The sequence below is a fragment of the Equus caballus genome, chromosome 20 (genome assembly GCF_041296265.1).
Source record: "Equus caballus isolate H_3958 breed thoroughbred chromosome 20, TB-T2T, whole genome shotgun sequence".
Lineage (NCBI taxonomy): Eukaryota > Metazoa > Chordata > Mammalia > Perissodactyla > Equidae > Equus > Equus caballus.
The window spans coordinates 65,045,370-65,073,176 of record NC_091703.1 but is presented as its reverse complement, the minus strand read 5'-3'; the positions used below and the strand labels follow the sequence as shown (position 1 = coordinate 65,073,176).

General features: G+C 38.7%; 1 protein-coding gene across 4 annotated transcripts in view; it reads right to left on the bottom strand.

The window, feature by feature from the left end:
• COL19A1 (collagen type XIX alpha 1 chain) overlaps nucleotides 1-27,807 on the bottom strand; it is a 312,975-nt gene that overhangs the window by 255,471 nt on the left and 29,697 nt on the right. For all 4 annotated transcript variants that reach the window (XM_023625139.2, XM_070245772.1, XM_070245771.1 and 1 more), the window contains 4 exons: nucleotides 10,518-10,641; nucleotides 8,927-9,202; nucleotides 4,684-4,764; nucleotides 510-635 (listed from right to left, as the gene is read on the bottom strand). In XM_023625139.2, the coding sequence (XP_023480907.2) occupies nucleotides 510-635; nucleotides 4,684-4,764; nucleotides 8,927-9,202; nucleotides 10,518-10,641 (607 nt within the window). The remainder of the gene's footprint in view (nucleotides 1-509; nucleotides 636-4,683; nucleotides 4,765-8,926; nucleotides 9,203-10,517; nucleotides 10,642-27,807) is intronic.

Sequence of the window (27,807 nt, the reverse complement as noted above, 5' to 3'; positions counted from 1 at the left end):
GCAGTCACGGAGGTCCGTGGCCCAGCCTCCACGACCAAGGGATCATATTGGTACAAGGGGAGCAAGTTCTCTGAGCAATAGCAGAGCCCCACTGCATATCCCCATGCAGCTCACGGTGGAGGGAGACAGCTGGTTGGATATGTGGGGATAGTGGACGCACAGTCTGCACACAACAAAGAAATACTGCGTAGAGTAATGTGTGTGTGTTGAAGAGTGGGTACCGTGTTCCCTCAACTGTGAATTCCCAGAGCTGAAGCCGATTCCTGGCACATGTTAAGTACTCAGTACTTGTCAATGGCAGGTAGTTCCTCCCTTCGCCTTCCTATTCATTCTAATGCCCACCCTGGAAAGAGGGCCAGATGGCCTCAGAACTATCCAGGATATCCTATCTCCAGCTCCCTTCTGTTAACCCACCCCAGGGACTGAGTGGCTTGTGAGTTTGATTCAACCAGCACTAAAGAGCGAGAGTCACATTCAGGGGTAGCAAGGGTAGACGAAAACCACCGTACCTTGTGTGGAATGCACTGGCACTGGGCTTTAAGTCCCTGTTTTGCTGGCAGATATATAGACATTTTACCGGCATGAGCAGGTACTGATGACGATGTGGTACTTTCAAAGCCATCCTGCTCTGGACACTAAAATCCAAAAAGAGGCTTTAGGAAATGGAATCAATTCCAAACATTCCGACACTCCAAATACTGGCTCCTGCTGAGCTAGGGCCGACCGGGGTTACCCGCAAGAACTGCCTTCTAATTAACCAAAAGTTGACACGAGTATATGGAGGTTTATAACGCCTTTGCTCCCTCACTAGGCCCCCCGTGTGTCTTATTACACTGACAACACACTAGAAATGGAGAAACTGCTGGTTTTGGTGAGAAATTCTAAAGCTATTATAGGTGAATTTATGACAAGTATAGTAATATTAAACATTTATAATAATTGTGTCGTTACAATAAAGTAATTTATAAGTGACATCTGTATATGTGTTTGGAAACAAACTTTCAAAGAACGTAATTTGAACTTATAAAACACAGTTTACTTCAACAAGATGATTGTAAAGCCATGTAAAATTAGAAAATAAATTCTTTTTAACTCTAAGATGGTATATATTTAAAGTACATCTTATTTCAGTCCATTGTCCTTTAAAGTTATTAAAAAGTCTCCACCGTAACAGACAAATGATGAATTTTATACTTATCCAGTGAGTTCAGAACATGTGGGACGACATGCAGTGGAATTTGGTTACAAAGCAATAAACTTTTTTCTCTCAAAAAATAAATCCAGATGGAGAGTCTAAAGAGGATAAAGGCATCCTTTCCTCTCAGCATCATTCACCAGGCTCCTCACCATGGTTTGTAGCTCTGAATTTGCAATCTCATGCATTTGCAACTCAGGGAAAGGGGTCACACATTACTTTGTAAACTACAAACATATATGCATGGAAGGACATTGTCAGGATACAGAACTAAAAGATCATCATTTATTGTGGTGGTTATTTATTGTGGGGAGATCATGGTTGATATTTGCTTTTTTCTTTGAATTTGACCATATTTTCTAAGTTTTCTATAAAAAATATAAATAACTTTTAAAGTAAAAATATTTGACAACAACAACAAAAACTGCAAGAAAAATAGCACCGGAAGCACCGTGACTGGTTTCCTGTCTTCACCACTGGTTCTATCACATCGACTTCCTCCAGATTTAATAATCAGCTATTTAGTTATCTTAGCACATTTCCCAGTCCATAAGTCTAAAAATCACATTCGAATAAAATACAATTAACAAAAAACAGCCCATTATTCTCATCTGACTGTACGATTTCCCAGCCAGTTCCTGCCCATGGGTTTCCAGTCAGATAACTAAGACCAAGTGAGAGTCCACAATTTTGCTCCAGATAACTGATTCGCTGTATTAAATTGGGGATTTAAATGACTTTAAAAGTAGGTCTCAAGCTTCACTATGAAACTGTCCACACGCTCCATAAGGTGCCTTAAGGGAACATAAAATGTACAAGCACAGACTCCTCTCATCGTACAACCTCTGGTTTTGGTTTGGCACATTTGCAGTTAATTGACCCTCAAAATTTTAATCATATTTCTTCTTTATTTTCAACAAATGTTGCTAATTTCCTCCTTCTGTTCATATTTGTTCTCTGTTCTCTCTCTGTCTATAATCATGAAACTTGACTGCTTCAGAAACAGAAAATCTAATTAATAGAAGCAAAGAAGTATTTTTACGGATTATCTTGAATAAATTTCACCTTTGAAATATGCTATAAAATATTAATAACAAAAATATGTCTGGTTTTAAATTCTAGGAAAAAATTAGATTTTTAAGCAAGTACGTTAAAATTTTCTGAATTCAACACATTTTTCAAGAAAAAAAACAGTTGGTGTCAAAATTATAGCAGGTGCACTTAAATGGCTTTTATCTAATTATTTATCTTCCAAACTATATATCCCGACTTGTAAAACATAGCACATTTCTGTTTTCTCTTGATCATTAACAGAATGGGGATGTCTCTCCAAATAATTATCAACAGGAAAATCAACAGTCTTTCGTTGTTTTTTTCCATAGTTTGAGATGAATTCCTACCTTATCTTCTCCTCTTTAAAACTAACTCCTAAATAACCTTCCTAAAACATGATTAAAATTTTATTTCATAATTTGTGAGGTCATGTCACTGCTTTTAATTTCCCAAACCACTCCATCAAATCTAAAACCTGTACTTCCTTAAACAGTTTTCTCATAATTCAAGTAGAAAATATCTATCATGTGATGACACAGAGTAGTGACTATTGGTCAAGAATATAATATTTAGATACATCAAAACATCATGATGTTACTTTTCAATCAGGGAAAATTATTATTTTAAGAGCTCTTACATCAAAAAAGTGTAACTAAAAAAAAAAACTTTTGGAGAATTAACATGTTCAAGACTTAAATGTGTGGCTCCAGGAAGTCTAGGTATTTCAAGCCTGTAGACTGGCATTCTAAGTTATCTTTCTAGATATTTATAGAAAGGTATTTGGCTGACTTTCATTTTACTTGGAATGAGAGCCATAAACTGAGTTGGAGATATGCTTTATGAAACCAAGTTACATAAGCAAAACTTATAAATTTGAAAGACTTAGCTATGCTTTGAGTCAGCTGGTCACTTTATTATTCTGCTTCCCACAGTGAGTGATAGAAGTTAAAAACATTTTTGAGCTATTAAACTATTGATAAAATTTCCATATAATTTTCTATGGTAAGTGTAGAGCTTCTGGGAAATCTAAGCTACAAAGAAAAACATTTTCACCTTTTACTTTTACTTTTCATATGTTCTATTTGTAAGACCTTTTGGAATTAGTCCCTTTAAAACCCTTTTTTGTCCCATCTTTCTCCTTCAGTAGTTGATAAGTCAACAAACCAAGAAACAACATTTTGACTACTATTCTACAAAAAAAGTGCTAAGAATAAAAAAGAAGAATATAAAAGTATAACTCCCCTCAATGTGTTTAAAATGTGGCAGAATAAATTAAAAACAAATACAACTATATCCAATATATAAGATGCCACATATGACATCACAATGAGAGATACAGAAAGTATTGAATTCAGTAATTTTTTTTGAATGGAAGATTAGTACAAGAAAGTAACAGTTGTGTAGTTAGGCTGGGAATATTAAGAATGAGCGGCTAAGGGGCCAGTCCAGTGGCCTAGTGGTGGGGTTCATGCACTCAGTTTCGGTGGCCCAGGATTTGCTGGTTCAGATCCCAGGCACAGACCTACACACTGCTCATCAAGCCATGCTGTGGTGGCATCCCACGTATAAAATAGAGGAAGATTGCTGCAGATGTTAGCTCAGTGATAATCTTCCTCAGCAAAAAAAGGATGATTGGCAACAGATGTTAGCTCAGGGCCAATCTTCTTCATCAAAAAAAAAAGAAGAAGAAGAAGAAGAATGAGAGGCTAAGAAACTGGATTTCCATTGTTTCCAACAGGGAGTGACCAAAGGCTTTGAGAAAGAGATGAACAGAGGACAGGGAACATGCCTTGTTCGTGTCTGTTAGCCTTCTTCCTTAGCACAATGTCTAGAAGATCAATGTTGTTGACTAGTAAATGTTTAGTGGAAGAAAGTAAATGAATACACAAAGCAGTGATTCAGAGACATACTGTGGTCATGCTAGAAAGGAAAAGGACTGGTGACAGGTAAGGCAGCTGACACAGTACCACCACAGTCTGGGCATGAATGGTAAAGGCAAGCCACAGTAATAACAGGGACAAGGAAGATGCAGATGGAAAATCTATCACCAAGGAAAACTATCCAGGATGGGTGACAGGCTGGAAGAGGGAAATGAGGGAGAATGTGGTCTGATCACAGACTGAAAACTCCTGTAACGGGAAAATGATAGTGCTACTGTCAGAACCTAGCTTAGGGAGAAACGCGTAAATTCTCTTTGACCATGTTGAGTCCAAGCGAGGAAACATCCTTCCCGAAGTTCAGGACGACACACTGGGATTAAAATTGTGAGAAGGAACTACGGGAGAGCACTAAGAGGGGTCTCTTACTTGGAACAAATCACTCTCCTGGCTTCACCAGAAGATACTCAGGGCTGCCCTCCCTTCGGACTCTACGGACCAGGCAACTGAAAGATGACAGGCGTTCCATGCTCTTCACAGGCCGGAAAACGAACTTACCTTCGTCCCCGGCATTCTGCAACACGCTTCCTGAGCTATGAAGTCTGAGCTACAGTAGATTTTCAGTTGGTGAAGTTCAATCTATTAAAAAATTAGTAATAAGACACATCATTAGTTTTTCGGAGAATCACATTGAGGCACTTAAGAACTATGATCATTTAACTGGAAAGAAAAAAAAAGAAGCTATATAAACAAATTACTAGTAGACATGTTTAATGTTTTTATTCAATTTAGGACTCATGATTTTATGAACCATTTGAGAAATAGGCTCAGTTATTGAGATAAATCAACATATAAAGAAAATCAGGTAATGGGAGCAAAGGCAAACCTGGGCTAGTTATTTCAAACAATAAAAAAGAAGTATTCAATAAAAAAAGAGGTACTGTCACGCACTACAATAAAGTGTGCCCACAAAATGAGGAATATTTCAAAGTAAAAATTTCTGGAGAAAAAGTGAGTCAAAGGTGTGAGCACCTGATAGAAAGGCTTTATCCGTGGTTCCAGGCCTCCTATTTGAGGCACCAAGCCAGATGCTCACTTACCAATAAGAAAAAGAAATGGTATTTAGTTTTTATCTATTTTTCATGGAATCTCTCCAACACCTATGGATTTTATATTATATTGGCATAGTCCTGAGCAAGACTCACAATCTTTTCACAAAAATAACTGATTCTTTCTATTTACTCAGCAGATTCACATTTTTTTGGCATGTGGACATGAAATTAAAAGTTCAAGGAAAGTGCAATCATGCTTTTACACGCAAGATCACCCACCACAAAAGAGAAAGAAAATGGTACAGACTATTGGGAAAATTTCCCTATGATAGATGCGTAAAGAGGCTATTTTAAATTAGTTTGTGGTTGCAAATTTAATAAGTAACCGTATGATGGCATGACACAGAACACAGGTCAGGAGCAACCTCTTCCCTCCCATCCTCCTCCCCACCTTTCTCTCTCTCTCTGCCTCTCTGCACCTCTTTCTCTGTCTCCCAATGTAACAGAGCTGGATCATGCATTACTTAGGTCAGTAAGCACTTCCTATAGAAGAACTCTACTGTAATATCATAATGACTAATCCTGCAACAGAAATAGAAAACAGACATCTGCTTTAGTTCTGAATACCTACTCCAACACTAAAAAAGCAAAAAAGGAGGAAAAAAAGCTGCAACTATTAGTCACACTGAGATGAACAAAATCAATTCAGCCCATAGGAAGCATTAAAAACTCCAGACACTTTGTGGATACATGAGCAGCCTAAGATTTGCACCCAATGCAAAATTCTGAGACAAAACGAAACTTGATTTCTTTTCTATAACTTTTTGCAAGGTTATTGAAGCTAACTTTTATTTATAAAGTTTAAATATACTGTCTCACACAGTCTAATGAGACACCAGGCAGAACATACTCATTACGTAGAATGAAGAATGGGGACTCCAAATAATTAATATTCTTAACTAAAACTTATTTATCATCATCATTGTTATCAAAATAGCCAATAAATACTGGAATTCTATTATGTACCATCCACTGTGCTAGGCCCTTCATATGAATTATTTTACTTAACTGAAGATAGATGATCAATTTTTAACGAAGTAGAACCTCATCAAGTACCCACGACATTGAAAGTACACTCAGCCCCATCTAATTATGCCTCTGTTCTTCAGCAGTTACTTTAGATTCCTTCACTGACACAACAGTTTAGAAGGAAAATGTTTAGGGCTAAGTCTTTACTGACCCTTGTCACACAGGATGTGTTTGTTTAAAAAAAAAAAATCCTTTGAGAGGAAGATGGGCACAGATGTTAGCTCAGGGCCAGTCTTCTTCAGCAAAAAGAGGAGGATTGGCAGCAGATGTTAGCTCAGAGCTAATCTTCCTCAGAAGAAAGAAACAACAAGCAAAAATCCTTTGTATCAATTTTGTCACCTATCTCTTTCTCACAAAGCACATGGGTGGTATATGTAAAATAAAACCCAAGCACTAGAATTTTTTTCAATATCATACATTCTGAATAAATAAAACATTTTCACATTATAACAGATCTTGAACCACAGAGCTTGTAAGGAGGTAATGAAAAATTAATCTACTTCAAGTTTTAGTAGGACCAAGAATCTTTTAAAAATAAAATATATATTTTATTTGTTTGCTTAACTAAAACAGTGTCCATCTCCTAAAAAAGCTGCATCATTGTGTGATGGCTTTATTTTTATCCTAAATGAACTGATTCCACATTAAACTATGAAACTACTGTAAACCTATAATTTTACATTATGCCTTTTGATAAGGGCACACCCAATATTCTTCAGCCTCAGGTTCTGGGATTAATTCTTTCCCTGGGCGAGAAGTTAATGAGAGCCTGGACACAATACTCCACCTTCAGAGGGTGGGCTCTGAGCCTGGACCCTGCTCTTGCAATGACTTGCTCTCGTTGCCGTCTCTTCCCGAAAGGTCATGAATCTGTCTCTGTGTGCTCCTTGTTCTTCCAGTGCCTCTGGAACCAGAATCCACTTTGCTCTCACTAGTCCCATAAGAGACCAGATTCCAGTCCCGACCTCGGGGACCTGCAGCAGCTACGACCGCTACTCCCTGCTTCCATTGCTAGGACGCCCTGAAACTGACTTCCTGTCTGCCTACACTCCATCTTCTGCTGGAGGTTTCACCTCTGATGTTCTGGCTGCTGGTCTCCACTTCCTCCCTTGTCTTTGGAAAGACCTTCCTGAAAGGTCTGTCCAGGCCTGTTGTAGTTACAATGAATACTGTTATTATTATTGGCAGCCACCATTTACTGATAGAGACTGTAATCCTCCCATTAGCCTTCAAGATCTTTGAGAGCAGGAGTAGCAGGCTTTTCGTATTTTGGTTTTCTTGCCACTCTCTTATGCCAGGGTTGATGGCATGTCCGGCCCTGAGTAAATAAATGAATTTATAGAGAACTGATCACACACTAGGCGCCAAGGGACATACTCTATACAATTATACCTGGTAACTCTACCAACATTATTTTATAATTGAGGATACCGAAACTCAGATAAATGAACAGTTTACAAGATAAATTAGCAGATCATAACATTAAATAGATGGGCTTAGACTTACAACCACAACTCTCTGATCCTCAAGCCAGCTCGCTCTCCGGACGTCCTGGTGTCTTGTCTGTAGGACCAGCTGCTCCTGCTCTAACCTATTCTGGGGACCAGCACTGAGCCCTAGTCCTGACATTCTCCCTGATTTGTTCCCTGTCTCTAAGAGAAGACAGTGTAAAAATAATTGTTCATTGAATATGTATACAATATATGTAATATCTATCCATCTATCATCTATCTATTATTTATCTATGTATGATTTCTTCCACAGGGACCTTTAGAAATAATATGCTGGTCAGATATGTATTTGCCCATAATTGTATGTTTGAAATAAAACTAAACTGTTAAATGTTTTGTGTTAAAAGCATTAGCAATTCCTATTGGTGACGTGAATTCAGATTATGTTTATGAATTTTCCCATCATTCTACCCACAGGGAAACGTGAAGTCATCAAATTTAGATATGTCACTTTTTAAATATTATAGACCTTGTTTTCTAGGGAAATTAACAATAAATCTATATCATCTGAGCATCCAATGTAATTTTTAAAGGACTTTTTCATCTGAAGGGGTTCTAGTGGGCAACTGCTCTCACCTTAGTGACCTACTGATACAACTAGTGGTGGTGTTTCAGTGCAACAGAACCCTAAAAGCCATTATCAGCTTATGAAAAATAGTGTGCAATGCAAAAAAATTGTGATTCTGAGGATGAATAGTCTATTGTTCTCAAATGAAAGCATCAGATAATCTGGAACCATTTAATTTCAAGTTCATCTTTTTCCAGTCCTTTCTATTCAAAATATATGTGCTTAGACCAAGCTTACTTTTTGTCTCATATTTTCAATTTTTACCAAAATTTGATTTTAATAACCTTATTTTTTAAGGCATGATCTATTTCTTTTAAATTCAGGCCAAACAAAATGGGTGAAAATAGATAGAAGATAATATATGTGAAAATACAGTTGGAAATTCATACACAGCTATGTTTCACGTATCTGATGGCAAATTAATTCAAATAGCTGATGGCAAATTAATTTAAACAGTAATTAACATTAATTGAGAAAGAAACATATTACATAACAATTAAAGGAAGAAAGTTTTAATAAGATGTTTCGTTTTAATTTAGAAATTTTACTAGTTCTCTTTCACAACCAACATCAGAACTCACGTCCACAGGCTTGCCGTCTGAGGCACGAGCAGCGATAACAGTCCTCCCACGGAAATCCACAGCGTCCTTTTCATCGGTTTGCCGGCTTGCAATTAAAGTACAATCCATATAGAGTGAAACGCCCCTGGACTGCACTCCGATGCCAAGCTTATGCCACTGACGATCAAACAAGAGACGGAGTTCTCGATTTTTAAAAATGTAGTTCAACACATCTCCCTCAGCAGCTCGGAACATAAATTCCACCACCTTCTTTCCACCATCAACGACTACAGAAACCTGCAAAAATGCAAATTATTTTTAAATATTTTAAAATCATGTTCAAAATTATTAAAGATCACAAATAAAAACCCAAGATGCCTGTTAGTATAACTGAGGCACTTAGTAAAATGTTCTAGAGAACACCTGTGCCCACCAGGTTTGTTACCATAAAAGAACAGCAAATATCCAGCTACAAAAAATGGCTTAAATATGGGACATTCTGGTGAATATAATATGCTCCTTTCTTGAGAGAACATCTAAGAGCCTATATGTGTGCGTGAGTGTGTGTGTGTGTGTGTCTAAGTATATGTATAATTCTGTATGAGTAATTCAAGAATCCAATGTTACTAATTTAAAAAGAATAAGAATGCGATCACTTCCCTTAGCATGGAAACTGAGATCAACGTCTTTAACCTTTGATGATTTGCATGGTGCAGAGAAAATGCATTTCACAGAAGACCTACTCTTTCAGTTCAGTTCATCTTCCCATCATAAAATTGTAACTGTATTAACCGATTAAAAGACCAGTGAAGATGAAAAACATTTCAATGGATTTGTGTAGAATTAAACACAAATGTATGGTGCTGATAAGTAACACTGAGGTTCATGTCCCTCCCTAGAGTATCTGCACCCTGCCTTTCTGCCCCAATGCCATCTCTTCCACAAGTATTGCTGGATTCCTGCTCTCCTGTGCCCCATTTTGGGGAGCTGTCCTTTCTGTGTTCCCACAGTCGCCACCCAACTCCGAGCCTTCCTCTGCACTGCATCTTCCCACTGGGATGATGTTCTATTATGTTGTTCTGGATGACACCCCCTTCGCCTTAGGCACCCTGACAGGAGGAATCATGCTTTCTAAATCTCTTATCTTTGTCACTAATGATCATAAAGCACGTGTTCAATAAATTTTTGTTGATAGAATCAATATTTATATTTCACCTCTTAATTCACTAAGGATTTTCAGATGAAACAATGAACAGCTTTAAAAATAACATAATATCAGAAATGATAGGAGATAAGTTAGTGAGGAGGACTTAGTGTCAATTAAGCAGTTGTGAAGGAAGGGCAATTTGAACGTCTTTAAACAAAAGATGAATCTAGAAGTAAAAAAACCCCAAAAATGTAATCTTGTCTCACCCACCAGGTTCTCGTATTATAGATCTCAGCAAGACCATCCTAACTAGGAGAATACTTGGATTTCCCTGTCAGTGATTCCTCTAAAAGACAGAATATTCCGATACCAGATCTGCTGCCAAATTGGTACACACAGTTCCAAGATTCACTTTTCCTAATCACACAAGAGAAAACCAGTCAGCACGACTCCATGGTTCCTCACCTGTGGCATATTCTCCTGGTCTAGAATCTGCCACAGAAACCACCGTTCCTTCTTGGTGCTTCTTCGTACACGAAACGTGGCTGCTATGGCGTACTCCTCAGGAAGGCCTTTGGGAAAGATCTTACTGTGGGAGGAAAACAGAGAACTTCTGTGGGAAAACTGAAGATGGCAAAGGAGGAAAACCCAGGCATGAGGTTCTACATAACACACTATTTCCGTCATATTTTTCTCAATGAATTTAAAATTCATCATGCACTTTACAGTAATCTCCCTAATGGATATATGGAAGCAGCCAAGCCTACATTACCTATGGAATTTTTATCCTTGTTCTTTCTCTTTTCAAAATTTTCTGGTAAAGCTTGGGGTGTGTAAAAGCAAGCGAGTAGGTTACAGCCTATGTTGTGATATTTCCTCACCCAACAAGAAGCTCCAGCAGAGTCTCTGAATTTGCTGTGCTCTGGCAAGCGGTGGAGGTTTACAGAGGAGAGAAATAGAACCCCTGGGCTTTGTAGGTAGAAAGAAGTACAGAGCATTTCAAAGAAAACTGCTAACAACTAAATATATATTTTCCAAAGAAGAAGTTTTATCATATTAAACTCTTGAAAATGAGCTCCTAACATTGATTTCATGGTACCAATTTAAAACTGACACTAAGTACAACAAAGAGGTTTTAGCTTACTCTTCATTCCTACAGAAAATAAAACGAGCAAATTCTTTCTAGGCAGCAGAAAGAAGCCAAAAGACAGTCCAATTATCCTTCTGCCTCAATCTTGTTTCAAAATACTGTGTCACTGGATCCATGAAGAAACTCAGGGAAAAAATTTCACAGTGAACATAGCTCACATTTAGACTTTCTTTGGAAAACAAGGAGAAATACACTCCTCCAAGGTGACTTTTAAATTTATCTGTATTGTATGTCAAAACTCTGGAAGGCTGGAATCTTGCTTTTCTTTTAAAAAAATCATAAGGAGTAGTAGGTAAGAATTCTCATAAGGATTCACATAGCCAGAAGCTGTTTATATAGATAAGACACAACACACTGAGATGATAACTACTAACTTCAAATATTACACTAAGGTCGACTGAAACTGACAACCAACTGTCATGGAGAATTCTGAAATGTGACTTGTACCTTTTGGTAGAGACAAAGTCACATGTGGTAATGGAAATCAGGAAAAAATATGAAAAACCTGTGCTGTCCTTGCTTGCTTAAACACACACACATGTATTTATGTATATATATGTATGCATGTGTGTGTGTGTGTATATATAGCCTAGTTTTATCTTCTTCTTTGAGAATATATTAAAAATAGAGACAACCAACTTTATTGCCTCTATATTATCATATCCCCTCCTAAGAGAGTAAGGCATTAGCAAATCATTTGTTTTCCATCCCTCAAAATAAAAGAAACCTTCTAAAATGGAATTTCCTCTGGAAAGTCACCAGTATTAAATCAAATTTTACAATGACCATTACTGTACTGGTTTAAGAAATGTTGTTCATTAAAAACAACAACGGGGCTGTGATGCCTGCCATTTCTCTTTGGGACCACCTATGAACCTGAAAGTTGGGCACAGGTAGTGGCAAGAGATGACACCAAAACATCGACTTCCAAATAGAAATTTTGAACTAGTAACTGCATCAAACTCCCTTTTCAAAGGAAATCCCAACCCACACGTAGGTGCCCCTCACATGCAGTAATAACTGTGTCTCCACCTTGCTCCCAACTTCCTCCACTTTTATCCTCTCTCCACCTTGATGCTTTTAGGATTGTGTTTGCATCCCAAGGGGTCTGGAATTTGACAATGCCATTTCCTGGGGATTTTCTTCCATTCACTGTATTGAGCCCATCTTTTGTTTAATTTATTTTTTTAGGAAGATTAGCCCTGAGCTAACTGCTGCCAATCCTCCTCTTTTTGCTGAGGAAGCCTGGCCCTGAGCTAACATCCATGCCCATCTTCCTCTACTTTATACGTGGGACGCCTGCCACAGCATGCCTTGCCAAGCGGTGAACCCTGGGGCCACAGAAGCAGAACGGATATTAATGATCTGATTTTCTCAACCTCTCTCTTATATTTTTCTATATCCTTATTTATTCTACTTTCTGGGATATTTCCCTGATTTATTTTCCAATCCTTCTATTCAACATGAAGTTTTGTCATTTTTTTAATTTCTAAGATTCTCTTTTGTTATCTTTTTCAAAATATCCTGCATTCGGGATAAATCTCTGATGTTATCTATTAGGTGGGCTTTTATTTTTTTATTATTATTATTTTTTATTTTTTTCGGGGGAAGATTCTCCCTAAGCTAACATCTGTTGACAATATTCCTCCTTTTTTTTCTTCTCTTCCCTGCAGCCCCCAACTGCCTTGCAAAACCCAAGTACATAATTGCGTATAGTTGGTAAGTTCTGGTTTTTCTATGCGTGCTGCTGCCACAGCATGGCTACTGAGAGACAAGCAGTGTGGTTCCACGCCCAGGAGCCAAATCTGGGCAACGGAAGCAGAGTGCACCTAACTTTAACCACTACGCCATCAGGGCTGCCTCTAGGTGAGCTTTTAAACGTTTTTCCCTGAATCCTGGAACGTCTCATTTCATCCAGGTTGGCTTTTCCCGTTTGAAGGTTTGGGGTCTCTCTTCCATCTTGGAAGCTATACTCTAATTTTTGGTTTAATTTATAGTCTGTACATATTTAAGAATGAAGCACTTGCAAGCTTTATGTACACTGGCACAGTGTGTGTCAACAAACAAGCTTCCTCTACAGCAGGTCAGCTGGCAGATTTCACTGAGAGTCCCTGAGCTGCTAATGTGGGGAGCTTACTTCCTGAGCAGCATTCAGTTTTCCCAGAGAAGAATCCTCTGTCCCACGTGGTAAGAGCACTCACCTGGCTGCAGGCTGTCTAGAGCAGGGTGGGTGTGCCGGGGTCGCACAGTTTGGTCTAGATTTTTACTTTATCCCTCTGTTTCTGGAACCGGGCCTCCTTCCTGTCTTTGTCTTCCGCTTGCCCCTGGTCTGCAGGCTCTCTGGCCCAATTTCTCTCAATAATAAACCTCTTGCCTCTTCTCTGGTTAGATGAGGAAAGAGGAGGTAACCGGGGGCCTCATTTTCACTACACACACACCCCCCACAGCTTCTGCAGAAGCTGGTTCCCCCTGCTGATGAGTCTCTCAGGGTGCGGTGAGGGAACGGGCCCACACCTCACAGTGCGCCCCGTCCTGCAACAGGTCGGTTCTCCCTTCTTCCCATCTGTCGAGGGGATCATCAGTCTTCCCACTGCTTTCTGTCGCTGACGATGTACTGTTGCTTCAACTCCCCTTCTACAGTCATTTTTGCATTTTAGAGGGTGTAATACTCCTTTTAAACCTTCAATCTCTCCCTCTGCAATGGCCCTTTTATCTTGGTTTACAAATATATGCAAGTCTTCCCCCCACTATAAAACAAACAGACAAAACTTCCTCCAACCTATACTGTTATATTACCATCCCGTCTACCCACCAAACTTCTTAAATGAATACTCTGAATAGCTACATCGTCCCTATCCGCTCCACCCTTAACCCTCCTGCATTCTAAAAGCATTCCAGTCGGCTGCTCCACTGGCCTCATTCCCCTGAATCCTTCCGAAGAGGGTTTTTTCCTAAAGATTGGCACCTGAGCTAACAGCTGTTGCCAATCTTTTTTTTCTCTTTTCTTCTCCCCAAAGCCCCCCAGTACATAGTTGTGTATTCTAGCTGCAGGTCCTTCTAGCTGTACTGTGTGGGACGCTGCCTCAGCACGGCCTGATGAGCGATGTCATGTCTGTGCCCAGGATCCAAACCAGCAAGACTCTGGGCTGCCGAAGTGAAGCGCGCGAACTTAACCATTCTGCCACAGGGCCGGCCCCCTTCTGAAGGTTTTTAACACTTAAGATATCCTTTCTTCATTGATATAAGCCAAGAGCCACAACTACATGGCTATAGGGCCCAGCCGGGACACTAGAATGTAGCTTCCTTAGTTTCTTTTTCTATCCCATTCACCTTCTTGTTCCTGGCATCTAGAAGAGTGCCTGCACAAGACAGGTACTCAATAAATATTATTAAAGGAAACAATTAATGAATTGAATTCAGATATAAGCAATCAAAATTTTAAAAAAACCACCAACACAGGCCCTCTCAATCTAGCTTTGGTTTTTCCATCTTGGATAGAAATGTTCATATAAGAAAGTTTCACTCTCTTAAGACTTCTACAGGAAAAACAAATAGAGTAAGCAAGTTAATAACAGCAACTAACACTCATCTTCATGTGGGGGACACATGTGTGGACTGAGGGAAACTGAGAGCCCAGCCACTCCACAGGGGCAGCTGCTATCCAGCTCCAGCCAACTGTTACCATATGCGAACGTGGGTCCAGTGTTGCCAGATCATCCCATTTTTCAAGAGAAGCCAAATACCCAGATTTTTTTTATCTGAAAAGTTTAGAGTTTTAATTTTGGCAATTAATTCAGATTTTTCATAAACACTATCCAGACCAACACTGTGCAAACCAAATAAAAACAGCAATCGCTAGTTGGCCATCTTGGATCTACGCAAAGGTTTGCTAAGCACCCATCATGTGTAAAGCACTCTGAGGCTTACAAAGATGGAAAAAGAAAGGTTTCTGCCCTAATTGTTTCTAAAAATCGGTTGGGAGAAGGAAAACATCGACAGAAAATATAAGGAAGTGATATAAATTGGAAGAGAGTAGGGAAATATAGTGCACGGCCAAAATTAGAACTCAAGGTTGTTAATTGAAAACCTAGGGGTAGAAATGGGACTGCTTATAAAATCCTATAACAGCAGGCTGGTTTCAGTCCTTTTAAACTTAGTGAGACTATGGCCTAACTCATGGCCTATTCTGGAGAATGTTCCATGTGCACCTGAGAAGAATGTGTATTCTGCTGCTGTTGGGTAGGATGTTCTACAGCCTCTTACGTCTCATTGGTTTATAGATTTGTTCAAGTCTTCTATTTCCGTATCGATCTTCTGTCTAATGTACTATCAGTTTTGAAAATGGGGTACTGAAGTCTCCAACAATTATCGTTGAATTGTCTATGTCTTCCTTCAATTGTGTCAGTTTTTGCTTCACGAATTTGGGGGCTTTATTGTTGGGTGCATATGTGTTTATAATTGTTATATTGTCGTGATGGATGGACACTCTTATTTTCAAAATGCCCTTCCTTGTCTCTTCTAACAGCTTTTCCTTAAAGCATATTTTGTCTGGTACTAGTGCTATGGACTGAATTTTGTCTCCTCAAAATTCCTATGTTGAACCCCTAGTCCCCAATGTGACGGCATTTGAAGATGGGACCTTTGGGAAGTAATTAGGTTTACTGAGGTCCTGAGAGAAGGGTCCTCATGATGGGATTAGTGCCCTCATAAGAAGAGACCCTCTCCCTTTCTTTCTCTCCATCTCTCTCTCTTTGCCATTTGAGGACACAGAATGAAGGTGGATATCTGTAAGTCAGTAAAAAGGGCCCCTTAGCAGAACCAGACCATGCTGGCACCCTGCTCTCAGACTTCTATCCCCCAGAACTGTGAGAAATAAATTTCTGTTGCTTAAGCCACCCAGTCTATGGTATCTTGTTGTGGCCGCCCAAGCTGACTAAGACAATTGTGTAGCCACTCAAGGTCTCTCTTAATTTCTGTTTTCATGATATATCTTTCTCCTCTTACTTTTAATGAATCCTTTGTACTTTCACTTTAAATCTAATGTGTATCTCTTTTTGAGAGCACCTAGTTGAACCACATTTTCTTTTTTTAAAATCCATTCAGTAAGTCTTTGTCTTTTTATTTAAGCGTTTAATATTTAAATTTAATATAATTACAGCTGAGGTAGGATTTATGTTTGCTATTTTCCTATTATTTCCTATGCCCCCAGTAATTCAAATACCAGCAGGGTCACCCATGGTGGGCAGGTTTCAGAGGAGCTCCTAGGCTAAGACAGACTGGGAAGAAGGACCCAGCCACTCACTTCCAAAAAAATTGGCCATGAAAACTCTATAAATAGTAGTGGAGCATGTCTGATATGGTGCCAGAAGGTGAGAGGATGGTGCAAAAGGACCAGTCAGGGTTCCACTCTGCTGTACACAGGGTTTCTAGGAGTCAGAATCAACTTGATGGAACAATAAAAATTTTCTTATTTGTTTTCTACACATCTTATGTCCTTTTTAGTTTCTCTATTCCTCCATCACTGCCTTCTTTTGTGTTAAACAGATATTGTCTAGTGTGCTATTTTAATTCCCTTGTTTCTTTTACTATATTTTTTGAGTTATTTTCCTGGTAGTTGCCCTGCAGATTGAACATCTTAAATTTACAACAATCTAGTTCTGATTGATACCAATTTAATTTCAATAGTATATAAAAATATTGCTCCTATATAACAGTTTCCTCTTCCTCCCTTTATGCTATTATTGTCATACAAACTGTTATCTGTAGGCTTTATATGTCCATCAACATAGATTTATAATTACTGCTCTATTTATTTATTTGTTTCTTTATACAACTGTATTTTAAATCTGATAAAAGAATGAAAAAGTTACAAACAAAACACATTTATTCCGTCTTTTATATTTATCTATGTCATTAACTTTATCAGTGCTCTTTATTTCTTTGTGTGGATTTGAATCACTTTCTAGTTTCCTTTCATTCAGCGTGAAGGGATTTCTTTAGTATTTCTTGTAAGGCAGATTTGCAAGTGATGAATTCTCTCAGTCTTTATCTAGAAATGTCCTAGCTTCAGTTTTATTTTTAAAGGATAGTTTTGCTGGAGGGAGACTCCTTGATTGTCATCCTTTTTCCGTTAGAACTTTGACTATGTCACCCCACTGCCTTCTGGCCTCCATGGTTTCTGATGAGAAGTCAGCTTAATCTTATTGAGAACTCCTTATGCATGATGAACCACTTCTCTCTTGACACTATCAAGATCCTCTCTGGTTTTGGCAGTAATAGATCACTGGATCTCTTTGAGTTTATCCTACTTGGTGAAGTTTGTTGAGCTTCTTAAATGTACAGATTAATGGCTTTCATCAAACTCAGGAAGTTTTCAGCAATTATTTCTTCAAATAGTCTTCCTTTCCCTTTCCTTTCCTCCTCTCCTTCTGAGACTTCTATCATGCTTGGCAGTATCACACAGGTCTCTGAGGCTGTGTTCATTTTTCTTCATTCCTTTTTTTTTTTTCCTTAGTCTTAATTGACTTATCGAGTTTTCTGATTCTTTCTTTTGCCACCTCAAATCTGCTCTTGAGCCCTCTTACAAATTTTTCACTTCAATGATCACAGTTTTCAACTCCAAGATTTTGGTTTGCTTCTTCTTAATAATTCCCACCTATTTATTGGTGTTCTCTATTTGGTGAGATATCATTTTTATACACTCCTTTAGTTCATTAGATGGTTTCCTTTAGTTATTTGAACATATTTTAAATAGCCAATTTAAAGTTTTTGCCAAGTAATTTCAATATCTAAGTTTCCTCAGGAACAGTTTCTATTAACTGCTTTTTTCTCTGTGTGTGGGTCATACTTTGTTTCTTTGCATATATTGTAATTTTTTAATTGAGAAATAAATATTTTAAATAATATAATGTGGCAACTCTGGGAATCATTTCATTCCCAACCCATCAGAGGTTTGCTGTTGTTGCTCTTTGTTATTTTTGTTGTCATTGTTGTTGCTGCTATTTGCTTGCGTAGTCACTTTCCTGAACTAATTTTGTAAAGTGTGCATTCGTTATCATGTGTGACCACTGGAGTCTCTGCTCAGTTAGTTTAGTGGTCAGCTAATGATTGAACTGTTAAGTGGCTTTGACCTACAAGCATCCTGCCTCTGCTGAGGACTATTTGTGCATGTTGGAGAATGTCTTCAATGCTCAGGCAGGCAGTTTACAACTCTCCTTAGCCTTCACTTTATGCTTGCTCAGAGCTTCAAAGTTGGCCAGAGCTATAAGCGTTAAGGCCTTTTCAGATGTTTCCTGAGTTTCTCCAAAGCCCTGTGTATAGACATATATGTCTGGATTCCCACAAGTAGGTTGGAGCTCTCTAATGCTCTATGGACATCTCCTTCCCCATATTTTCTTTCAAAAAATTTTTGGTCATCTTCTCATTTGCCCCAGTTGTAACTGCTGTCTTGGGCAGCTGCATTATTAAACAATTGCTATTGATTATTTTCAACAAATGCCAGGGGGAAAAGGCTGTTCTTACTGACAGAGCTCTGGGTCAGGTCAAATAAAAACAAGCCCTGTGAGTAAGGGTTTCCAAGGAACTACCAGTCAGGTAAAATGATGACAGTTGTCTGGGAATGGGGCTTTTATTGACCTGCAAACCCATTCTTCCTCCTCCAATGGCTGGTAGGCTGCTAGTTTGCACTGGTGATTATGCAGCTGTTAGTTTTCAAATCTATCATTGTCTTGAGGAGAGAGGGATGTGAACAGGACAAATTAAAATGCCACAAAGCTTGCTATTCACACCAAGAGTTAGTGTTTTTCTTCAACAAACACTTATTAGATTGTTGTAAGCCCTCAGTTAATTTCCAGAGTTCTGAAAATATTTATTTTGACCACTTTTACCTGTGTTCTCATTGCTTTTATGGATGGGTACATTTTCTGAGCGCCTTACTTGGTTACTCCTGCTGACATAATCAGTAATATCTGCTTGGACCTTCGAGTTCAGCTGAGCTGCAAGCTTCAAGCAGCCCAAGGAGTGCCCTGAGTGAATGGCTCATGAAGTAGACCCATGTAGATGAATCCTGTTCATATTTTTGACTCACAAAATCATGAGAAATAATCAATTGTTGTAAACCACTAAGTCTTTCAAAGGTTTGCTCCAAAGCAAAAAAAAAAAAAAAAACACACACAAACACCTTTCTCCTCACTTTCTACTTAGGATTAAAGTCATATAGGCAACTGTCACATCTCTTCATGAGATTACAAGCTCTTTAAAGGCAAGGACAGCATTTAATTCATCTTTGTATCACCCACAAAGCCAAAATTCAGTCAACAGGGCACATTGTACCTATACATTAAAAGAATGAGTGATCTGGCAAATGAAATAGATGAAGACATACTTAATTTTGACGAGTCTTTAATACTTCATAAATAAAACTAAATATAATTATTTTTCAATAATTTAAAATCTAATGCAAAAATTGAGAATATTTTATATCTCATGAAAGGTTTCTTCTGTGACAAAAATAATTAAACAAAATACTATTAATATCGATAATGTTAATAGGGGCTGGCCCTGCGGTCGAGTGGTTAAGTTCGCGCACTCTGCTGCAGGCGGCCCAGTGTTTTGTTGGTTCGAATTCTGGGCGCAGACATGGCACTGCTCATCAAACCATGCTGAGGCAGCGTCCCACATACCACAACCAGAAGGACCCACAACAAAGAATATACAACTATGTACTAGGGGGCTTTGGGAAGAAAAAGGAAAAAAATAAAATCTTTAAAAAAATAAATAATAATGTTAATATATAAAGAATATAATCCTAAAATAATACATTGAAATAAATTATGTTTAAAGAAAAATTTATTTTTTCTTAGCCTAGGTTTATAATGGATGAAAATCCTTATAATTACTATATTTCCCTTTCAGAGATTTGTATTCTGCTTTCAAGGTCAAAAATGATTTTGCTTGCCAAGATTATAATTTTCAAAAAAAAAAAGTTCTGTGTTTTAAAAAGTAACATACTACAAAATACATCTACTTGTACATATCATGTTTTTTGTTTATACCACACAAGCACAAAGACCTAATGTGATGCAGAATAATTTCTCTGGGTCTTGCCAAAGTTTCTATTATGGAAGAGGCCATATTGGATTACTGGTCTGTTACCAGAGAGATATAATGACAGCTTGCTATGTCTAAGATTCCATGCTTGAATATTTTTGAATGGAGCGTAATTTCCTATAAGAAATTCTATCCATTGCTTATTCAGTGATACTCCCATTAAGAAAAATATTGTTGATCCTTACTTGCTGAACTCATTCATACATATATTCGGCTGGAAATTCTCAATGAGATATTTTCTACCTTCCTTCCATTTTATACACCTTGTATCTAGTTCAGTGCTGTAAATGGAAAATTCATCCACATAAATTAACATTAACCTACATGTGAAGAGCTCAGAGTTTAGTGAAATTTAAGTGTAATTAATCTTTTATTTTCCATTGTCTACTTTTCTTCACATTAATGAAATCACCTAAATATTCATGGACAGGTGGGAGGAGAGGTATACCAAATTAATGAAATGTTCAATCTAAAATCAATTTTTTAAAAATGTGACTAAGTAAAAGTCATAGAGAACCAACTAAAGTAGTTCCAAATTATCCAAGGGTGACAAAGGAAACTTACTGCCTGTGGGGTTCTCTTTACCCCAGCCCCTGAGAGGGCTAATTCCAGATATAGTCTGGAGTGTCTCTGAAGCTTCATAATTCACATATTTTAGACTCTTTTGAACTTGCAATTTATTTCAATGTTGAAAAAATCTGAAATGTAGTTTCACCTGCTCTCTGATGTTCTCTATGTATAGCAGCCCTCTGTTCAACCACATAGTGGAAGGAAAATCCATTAAACTGTAGGGGAAGTGGCAGAGGATCAAAAGTGGAGTTCCAGATAGTGACCAGCTAGGGCAGAAGGCAGTGTCCAGATCTGAGAAGCAGGAGCAGCAAGACTTTGACCCCAAAACAAAATTGATTTCATAAAGGCCTTAATATTACAATGTTTCCCTCTTGGTGTTAAAATTAAGAGAGATTTTTATTTTCTTCTTTATATTTTACCTACTTTCTCAACTTTTGCAATGAGCATAAACTGTATTCATGATCATCTTTTTAAAAAAACAGTATGATTTTCAGTTTAGGAAAAAATAATCCTAAGCTTTAAAATGACCTATAAATTCATTTTGCAAAACAGAGATGAAGACGAGTTAAGCTAACAAGTATTACTTTTGCTATTATGGGAGGTAAAAAAATAAGTTACAAAAGTTTATAATTCCCAACCTATAGCCTTCATAATGAGTAAGTCACTGAGGCACTAACAGAATATGAAAGAAACTTCAAATGAAAATACACTTTTCTCAATATTTTCTCCATATTCTTCAAACGGAACATCTAATTACAAAGTACTAGTATCTGTATTTGTGGAGTTGGATCAAAATTAATATCTTACTAACTATGAGGGAATTCACTGTATAGGACTTCAAGAATGGGTTGTATTTGTCTAAACAGCATATTAACTACATTCTGTAGATCTTCTTTCCCACTTGATTGATGAAAAGTCCTTTTCTGGTCAGAATTAATTTAAAGTCATTAGGAAATACAAACAAAATTATGATCTTTAAAAAGTATCTGTGTTACAAGGAAGACCTTAGCATGGGAAGGAGGAAGCAGTTAATCACTCTGTGTATGTATAATTGTTATTAAACAGGATTCAACACCCACTGTCTTTGCATATGTGGTATGATCTCAGAGATACCGACATTCTCTCTAACCATGTAGTACTTTCACTGACAAGCCAAAACATCTAATACTCTGCTATTAGAGCTTTGTTCCTCTCTGGAAAATACTTGTGTTTATAAAACACAAGCTCTGTTACCATTAAAATAGTCCCTAGAAACCAATCACACATTACCAACAAATTGTCTAATAATTAATTCTCATCTTAGAAAGCATAGAACAGGGTTCTATAGGGATTGTTATAAAGCGAGGAAGTTTGAATGAGGAAGGCATAGAGAGGGAGGAACAAATCCAGAGCAGGAAGTGCCCCTGAGTTAGCCAGACCAAGATGACGTGCCATTGTCATGAGCCCTAGGCAGCAAAAGTGTCACCTTAAGGCAATGGGAGTTTGAGAGGAAAGTTCCAAAAAGAAGGAGGTGATGCCAAAGGGGAGATGCAACCAAGATAAACCTTGACTACTTCCCTCGCCCGTGCTGTGGACTCCCATACCTAAGTCCCTTCTTGGGCATCTTCACTTGGATACTAAAGTCATCTCTAATTAAATAACTGAAATTGAACTTCTTTTTTTAATTAATCTTCTCTTTATTTTTTTTTTGAAGATTTTATTTTTTCCTTTTTCTACCCAAAGCCCCCCAGTACATAGTTGTATATTCTTCGTTGTGGGTCCTTCTAGTTGTGGCATATGGGACGCTGCCTCAGCGTGGTTTGATGAGCAGTGCCATGTCCACGGCCAGGATTCGAGCCAACGAAACACTGGGCCGCCTGCAGCGGAGCGCGCGAACTTAACCACTCGGCCACGGGGCCAGCCCCTGAAATTGAACTTTTTGTTTCCTACCAAACACGTCCCTTTACAAGGATTCCACATCTCAATGAAACACATGGCCATTCACCCAGGTGCTCCAGCCAAATACCTAAAACACAGTCTCGATTCTTGCCTTTCCTTTATCATCCTCCACCCCATCCAACCCATTGGCAAGTCTTACTGCTCCAACCACCAAAACAGATCCTGACTGTGTCCACTTCTCTTCAGCTCCACTATCCCTGGTCCAAGCTGCCTCCATCTCTACCAGGACTCCTGTCATTGTGTCCTGATTGATCTCTCTTTCCTTCCCTTAAAGTCTAGTCGCATACAGCAGCTAGAATGAGCTTTTAAAAAGTAAATCAGACCAACCCTTACTTATAACCTTTCCACAGTGCCCATGGTTCCAGAATAAAATGCACACGCCTGATCTCAGCTCACAGGCCTTCTTCCTCTGACCCTGTCCTCCTCTGAAACGCCATCCCCTCTTCCAGTCTCTATGTGGCTCCAGTCACAATGACCTGAATTTAGCTCCTTGAATACACCAGGCTTGTTGAGGTCTTAGGCCTTGTACCTCCTGTTTCCTCTCTTGGGACGGCCATTCCCAGGTGTCTTAGATGCTTCTCCTCACTACTCAGGTGTCAGCTCTAATGTCCCTTCCTCTGAAAAGTCTATGGTTGTCCTTACCTCAGTTACTATGTAACACATTGCCTTGTTTTATCTTCTTCATAGGCTTATAACTACCCAACTTTTAAAATAAATGGATGGGTTTACACCTGTGTTGCCTGTCTCAACCACTAGAATGTGATTTCCATGACAACAAGGGCCAGACTTGTTGCTCTAAATCAAGCATCTAGACCAGTACCTGGCATGTAGGAACCCATAAAATGTGGCTCCAATCATGGACAATCCATAATGATGCCTAGGCCCAGTCCTAGTAGGTGCCACACGGTGTATTCAGTATAAAGTCTATGTTAGTTTGCACAATGCCTTAAAGTCAAGGCCTTATGAGACTGTGTGACATCACATTACACAGGGAAACAGCAGAAGGAGAAACCAAGCCTTATGTGATTCTGAAGGAGCTTAATCAAAAAGTTAGACACAAAACAAGTCCAGGCACAAACACAATCAGTATTCTTACTTTCAAAAGGAAGTTTAAAATCTCTACAGGCTATAGCAATACAGAACAGCTGCTCTAAGAGGATTTCAGGGAAAGTGTCCTCCAGCAGATGTTTTCCAGTCCTTGGAAGTGTTTCAGTTATAAGAAAGCACACAGACGAGTTTCCTGTAGTTCTACACTCCTAAAGCTGAAAGAAATCCTAGTAGTAATTTAGATTAACCATCTCACTTCATAGATGAGAAACTAAAGCCACAGAAGTTAAACAACGATCCCTCCCCCAACAACTCTGCCAGACAGAGGCCAGGACGGGACTTGAACCCGGAACTCCTAATTCCAAGGTCAATTTTTTCCGGTATATCAAGTTGCTTGCATCCTCTGGGTTAAGAATAAAATATCCCTCATCCTTACTGACCCGAGTTAAAACTAATGTTTTGGGACTATAAGGAAGGAAAAAACCCTCTATTTTTCTAAGTAGTGGTCAGGGTCGGGGGGATGTAAATAAATACAAAATATTAATTTCAAGTAAGAAATAAAATCTTTACAACCATTCTATACTATTAACAACAACAATAAATCATATTTTGGACTCTGAGCAAAGTATTCCTTATGACATTTGCACATCCTAGGTGACCAGTAGCCCTGAGGGGTAGATTATTACAGTTCCTTCCCCTAATGATATTTTGAGCACAAAACAGGAAGTATCACAAACCACACAGTAATATCTTTAAAATAGGGAGACTGTCTGTTGGGTTTTAGGAAAGATATGCATGCTACAGAAGGTAATAACCAATTAGGAACATTTTCTCTATATTCCTTACAGAGCACTTCTCAGAAAAATTAAGATTTTTCACCAAGCATCTCTTTAAAAACACTGCAATTTTCAGGAAGTAGTGGAAATTATGAGAACAGTAGACGTACTAATAAGCATGTAATGTGAAGAAAAGTATGGAGTGTTCGGAAAAAAAGTGCCTCTATGTTTATCCCACTGGTAATAAATGATGTATTGGGATTCTAATGCCTTAGGAAGAACATAAAGAGAATGGTAACCAACTGAAAAGACAAGTAATTCCTTAAAGCGTGAAAATAATGATCATAAATGTGACTATTTCAAATGATTATGGAAAGAAGAGAACTTTCAGCACTGGTCCTACATTAATTTTTTCCTGGCACAGGGATCAGGGAAAGCTTCCATTGCCCTTATCCTGAGGTGTGAAATCAATGCCTAACATAGCTATACACAAAGCTAACTGAATGAAGGTGAAGGATCTGGTCCTCCAGGGACAGAGGGATGTCAACTGAACAAATAACGGGCATTCCCGGCTGTCCAGTTGATGCGGAACCAATAAGAACCGCCTTAAGAGGACACGCTCTCCTCTTTCATGCTCCCTTCCAGATAGGGAGCACTGCAAGAGGAGCAAAGCCAGGGAAAATCACAAAGCTGCAAAAATAATTCACTCTTTTAAAGTACATGAAGCATTTCCTGATAAAGCTGGTTTACAGGGACATGGAATCAGGAGCACATCTCATTCACTCTCCACGTTAGGCCCTGGTGGTTTGCTGTCAAGAAAAATAAAAACCATAAGGAGGCTCATAGGTTTCTTTACTTCTTAGCGTATTTAGTAATTGGTAATTTCATTGAACAGCAAGTTCAACTGGATTTATTTGTTCAGTATTCCTAAAAGAACCATACTTTGTAATGTGGCAAGTAACATCTCTGTCTTGTACGGAAGAAATAAAGGACCAAACCAAAGCTCAGACTAACGGGATTAGGACGAAAGACCAAGACCGTCAGTTCTTTTTGTCTTTTACCAAGTAAATAACAAGGTATGAGAGGTAAGGAGCAAAATGTAAAGAAGAAAAAACAGGTTAACAAACATTCACAATTTCACAATTCACTGCTCATAAACCAAAAAGAAAGAGGACATAATCATTCTAGAGAGATTTCATTTTGTAAACGGTGTTCCAAAAATCAAGTGCAACACACACTTAGACAGCAAACTCTTCAAAAAGTTTAGATCCTAATACAATGGTTCCAGAGGAACTTCTTCAACCAGCTCACAGCACAAGCCTTGACGCAAAGCTCTTTCTCAAAAGTGCTATTTTGGTAGAGCTGAAGTGAGTTTTCCAGATCATATTTAGCAAGACCAACCTTTATTTATTTTTTTGCTTTTAAAATGAAACGGCTAAATGGAAAAAGATCTATTTTTAAATATCCAGAACTGGCTTCCAAATTAATTCTTCCATTCTAAATAAGCGTGAGGCAGAGTTTACGAAGAACTTCCGTATTTACAAGTATCTCTGGGGCCTTTGACTGGCTGAATATCTTCCAGGAAGAGAAATACGATACAAGTTACATTTCCTGGGAGCGCAGCGAGAGACGCTTGGAGTTTATCATAAGTCATTTCTCTCCCAGCTGACACCCACCATCACCTGTCACATTACGAGCAATCTGGCCAGGAGGGCCTGGAGCGTTTGTCTGAAATGCCTTCCACCCAGGCTGGGTGATGAGGTTTGAGTTCCACAGCCACAGAGACTCTGAAATCTTAGCCTTTTTGTGTTTGCAGAGGGGATTCAGACAGACGGGTTGTTAATGGGAAACAAAGCTTGGATGACTCTCTAACAATCTTAGGCCTGTCATGGCTAGCACTTGCTCATTGTGACGTTGTAAATGACTTCCCACTTACAGGAAAGGGAAGGAAATGAGAAGGAAAACAACCCTCCTTCTAGATGACATTCAGATAACAAAAATCAAGGATAATGAGAGAAGCTGCTCTTCAGAAAGACTTTGAAGGCAGGTTTTTCAGGTGTCCCCCACCCAAAATAGATAAAACAAATCCTGAGTCAAACCCAACCCCATTCCCAAGAGGTCCTCTGAATTCTGAAGCGTCCTTCCTGAGTCTGGATGCTTGGCTTCTGCTCGGGATCAGTCCGGGAGTCCCAGAGCTACGGAAAGCTGTGATTTCCCAGGGGCACGTACTCAGGTGTTTCTTCTAGCATGTAATGCTGTTGCTCCCACACCTTCACGTTTCTTAAACACCTTTGTTGAGGTATAATTGATATACTCTGGTTTCTCTTCAGACTGTGAAATCTTTCACCTTTTACTTTACTTTTCTTATCTGAATAGAGTTCAAGCCCCTTAGTACACAAGGCCTTTCAGAAAAGCACCTCAGCATCCTCCATTCCCCAGATACTCTCCCTGCCTGTGTTCACTAGCCACACGGGATTTCTCACCATTCTCCAGATTGTCTCGATCTTTAAAACCACCATGATACTCCCTCTGACTACCACACACTGGCCCCCTGGCTTGCCTGGCAAATCCATACTTATCCTTCAAGGCTCTGCTTTGCACATCTGCTATGAAGCTTTTCCTCCTTCCTTCACAATGGCTTCATGTCTTCTTCCAGAGTCTGTCATGCATAATATCTAAAGATTGCTACCACCGTCCATAATAACTAATTGCTGATATATCTGTCTTCCCAGACAGAAATAGCTTGACAGCAGGAACGGCATCTTAATTTCTCCTTAAATCCTCAGTGCCTGGCATATAGTGAGTATTCAGTATTATATGAGAATTGAATGAAACACTTTGTTAGAATGTCTTCTTTCACTGGCATCAAAGCTGAACTTAGAAATAATAGCGACAACAGATCATAAAATATTTTTTTCTATATAGCTCTTGGAAGCAAAGGGAATTTAATATTCTTATCATGGGTGAATTAGAAGAGATAGGCAACATGAAGATAATAAAAAGTGTTGCCTAGTATCCATATCCACAAGCTTCTGAGCCCCACAGAAGAAAGGATGCCAAGAGTTGATTGAATTGTATTCATTAGATACACTGTGAGGCTCCGTACCCAAGCAGTACTGCCTTGGGGTCCAGGGGACAGTTAGAGGGAGGATCATTGAACCCATGT